The sequence below is a fragment of the Fragaria vesca genome, linkage group LG3 (genome assembly GCF_000184155.1).
Source record: "Fragaria vesca subsp. vesca linkage group LG3, FraVesHawaii_1.0, whole genome shotgun sequence".
In the NCBI taxonomy this organism is placed as follows: Eukaryota; Viridiplantae; Streptophyta; class Magnoliopsida; order Rosales; family Rosaceae; genus Fragaria; species Fragaria vesca.
In genome coordinates, this window is record NC_020493.1 from 1,518,097 (window position 1) to 1,522,345 (window position 4,249).

Sequence of the window (4,249 nt, forward strand, 5' to 3'; positions counted from 1 at the left end):
TTAGGAGATGTTCCACGATCATGAGCAGTACTTGAAAATAGCAATCAAGTTTTTCATGTAGTAGCTTGAATTTATCATGTGTACCTGTTTCGTTTTATGAAGCTATATATATATATATATATATATATGTTGTGTACTTGTTTGGTTTTATGAACCAGCAGTTTGAAATGTTTCTAGCTAGTTCCATCATCTTTCAGGAATCTAATGCCCTGATGTTGTTCATCGATAGTAGCTTCTCCCACGTACTTGTATGCGTGTTTCTCTCTTTCACCAATATTTTTCTGCTATTTTACTTTAATTTTGTATTTCTGACTCTATTATGAGTTAATCCTTGTCTACTTGGACGTGTTAATTAAGGAGTTACTTGCAGACCAAAACTCATCATTTTTGTGTATGAGATGAAGGTGCAGATGTAATCAAAAGAAGAGTTAATTATATTGATGTATGAGATGAAGGTTCATTAGTGTATGAGATGAAGGTGCAGATGTGTCAACTAATAACATATGTATGTTCTTTTTATGAAGAAAAAAAAATTACAATACAGAACTTAAATGGCAGTCTTTCCCTGTTATTTCAAATGAAAACTCAATAGTCAGGACACAGATGGCAAATAGTTAAACCAAATATCTTCAGTGTGACACCAAAAATGCGCAAGCTTATTATCTGTAGAAAAATTTGATCTCCTACAAATATGTTTTAATCAACAGATTAAATCGATCCCTGCAGCCAAGCCTTAATATGAAGAACCAGAGAATGCATTTAACTAATTTTTATAGCTGGTTTTCGACAAAATATATTAACGCCCTCTATATCAATGCATACTTGCAATCTGTAAACTACTGAGGTAGCAACATGCCAACGGTTTGGCCATGTTTGCTCAGCTCCACTCCAGTGCACGCGCAAGGTTGGTGATATGCACATGAACGATGTTCCAATTTATCTGATCGACAGCCAAGTAAGTGTTGCATGCACATTATATATCATATTATATGTTATAAGTTAATATATAATTTTTTCTGTGTATTTTCTATAATATAAAGTAATTAAACATATAATCTAAATAAGTGTCGTATCTAGTATATCCGGCAACCTGTGCATACTATTTCCGATAGTTATCTGATCCTCTCCCTCGAGGTTTACCTTGTATACATGAACCCGTGATGATGTTTGTTATGAAGCACTTGTTCTTGATTCTTATATTAAACTTGGAAAGATATTGATCATAACCTTGGTTTTGATATAACGATTAGGGAATGAGATTGATCATAAAGAACTGTACGTATCCAACCTCAGCTTGAGTTGGTAAAGGTAAAACACTTCCAATGGTTATATGTACTTCATTTCACCTAACACAAGCTATTGATGTATTTATTTTAAATCTCGTCATTTACAGAAGCAACATCTATTGCAGGCAATGGGGTGTGTACTCGTGCTTCATGTGTTAAGGAAGAACGGGTTCCAAGGATTCATTGGATCTCCGAAGACGATAATGGTGTTGAATCTTCCAACGGCGATGTTGGATATTCTGATGGTGGTGAGGCTAATTGGTGGCTGGCGGGGCCATTGCTTGTGAGGAGGTTTGAGGATGGCTTGTGTGAACTCAAGTGGGACTGGACTCATTGTGACTTGTGAGTTTTGGGCATGCTAGGCTTATATTTGTCGAAGTGAAAACCTTTTATGTTGGCTCTCACTTTTATGTGGGTTTTGCAAGATCTAAGCTTTAGATCCAAGGCAGACTCGACTTATTTGGTAGTTACCTACTTATCTTACCTTTTAATCATACTACTAAGTGTATCAAGTCTGTTGAAATAAAAGTGTTATAAGCTGTTTTTAGAAAGTGAATGTATTTTTGTTTATTAGGGTCCTAGGTGCAGTGGGCACTTTCAGTACTCATAGGGAGTAACTCATTTATGTTGGACCCTATCTGTGTTACTCCTTGTACTGTTTGCTGAGCTATTAAATAAAATAAAAAAAACTAGATCTTGTTTAGAATTTTTTTCTTTTTTGATAAATAGACGTTAGTTATGAATATATTGATAACTAAAAGTCAGATTACAACATGAACACGAAACACCCTCACAAGCAGACGTTAGATATTAAATCATGCAAACTACCTAAGAAAACGACCCTAAGTAAATTCTATGCTGCAAACTATATGCTTTGCACCTTTAAAATTGTAGCAAGTAACCGAGTAACCAAATAATTCTAAATAAAACCTCTTTTATTGAAGAGCTAACTAACTTATTCTTGAGAATACTTGAGAGGTGCCCCCCCCCCCCCCCCACGCAGACCCCCCAGCAGAATCTTTAACCTAACCGGTCCAGAGTCTTTGCAAACGCCTTGGAGGCCAAAGCCCAATCCACTCTCCAAACCCTAGCAGAGCTTCCAACGCCGCCTTGCACACCAACCTTGACACTCCATCTCCGCCGTCGACAGCCACTCCCAGAGCAAGCCGAGGCCAAACCGTCGTGCTCCTTTGGCTGCCTTCGACAATTGCATCGCCTCCGCCATAAGAAACACCAGACAAGCCCACGCAAAAACCACCACCGGAAAAACTCCCAACAGTAGGGTCACTGCCAAGATCTGGAACCCCAGCTAATCCACCGAAACCAGAATCACTATCAGATCGAGTCAGCCAACCCGGCTTAACCCTCCACCAGTAATCCTGCCGCCAAGGGTCGTCACCCACAATAACCATCTTGGCTGATTGATGAAACCAATCCCAAAATGAATTTGCTGCCACCCTTTCGACCGTGATCTAGAGAGGAGGAGGGAGAGAGAAGGTGGTTCTGTCCGCCCCGATGCATGAATCCGACCTGGGTTGTCTTCAACAGATCCACCTTCGCCGCCATCAGAGAAGGTAAGATGGATTAGGGCGAGAAAGAGAGAGAAGAGAGAGGACCTCATCTGATTTATCATTAAATCTTATTTAGAGTTAAGAAACCTAGAGCAATTTTACGACTCTCTTTTTCTTTTCTTTTTCATTTATAGTTAAAGAAAATATATTTGATATATCTATTTTGAAAGTAAATACTGAATTTTATTCCACAAAAATATATTAGACATTGTTACTAAAAAGGAAAATGTCCATTTAGTACCAATTCAAACCTCTTACTTCCCATTCCAATGATAATCTTTTGCATTAGCCTATTCCAATATAAGGTAACCATTTTTATGTCCAAATGCACAAATTTTTACTAAAGTCTTAACAAACCATATTATTTTAAGCCTATTTTGCCCCCACCTCTTCAACATGAAAAGACTTGGCCGAAACCTCAGACTCCAGTCACCGGAATTTCCCCGACCGTCGAATTCCGGTCATCGGATTTTTTCCGACTGCCGGATTCCGGTCACCGGATTTTTCCCTGTAACCAGTTACTGACCCCCAATAATCAGTTACTGACCAGTTACTCACACCCAGTAACCAGTTACTCACACCCAATAATCAGTTACTGACCCCTAATAACCAGTTACTCACACCCAGTAACCAGTTATTGACACCCAATAACCAGTTACTGACCCCCAATAACCAGTTACTGACCAGTTACTCACACCCAGTAACCAGTTACTGACACCCAATAACCAGTTACTGACCCGTTACTGACACCTAGTAACCAGTTACTGACCTTCACTAACCAGTTACTGACACCCAGTAAACAGTTACTGACCCTCACTGACCAGTTACTGACACCTAGTAACTAGTTACTGACCCCCTGTAACCAAATTACTAACCCTCAGTAACCGACTTATTACCCTCTAATATACATGTTTGTTGTCTTACCCGTTGATAGATACATCAATAACACAAAAATGAAATCAATAACTAATGCTATACTTGTAATCACACATGAAAGAAACTTATAACTTGAGCAGAAATATATTTTGAGAACAGAATTGCAACATACTGCACTTAATTCACAAGAAATCACAACACTGCAACCTAGCTATTCTCTTCGATCAACAAGGTGCATGCCCACAGTTTGGATTCGGTATACCCAGCCGCACATTTGTATTCTTCTTTGTACTGCAAACTCAAACAAATCCCAATCACATACAAACACATATATAGATAGTCAATGATACAGAGGAAGGAAGACGGAGAATTAAACCCTAACCTCGGAGAAATCAACCTCGACCTTGGATCTTACTCCTTGAGGAGCGATGTAGCCGATCTACACATTCCGATCCGTCGATCCGAAGCCACCACCATGCAGATCCGTCAGACGCCATCGTCACACAATCCGACTCC

At 39.1% G+C, this 4,249-nt stretch overlaps 1 protein-coding gene across 1 annotated transcript in view; it reads left to right on the top strand.

Annotated features, from left to right (window-relative positions):
- Positions 1-1,632, top strand: part of LOC101295791 — a 2,347-nt gene extending 715 nt beyond the window's left edge. The window contains exon 4 of the mRNA XM_004295294.1: positions 1,394-1,632. Coding sequence (XP_004295342.1) covers positions 1,394-1,632 — 239 coding nt within the window. The remainder of the gene's footprint in view (positions 1-1,393) is intronic.
- Positions 1,633-4,249: the final 2,617 nt, after the last annotated feature.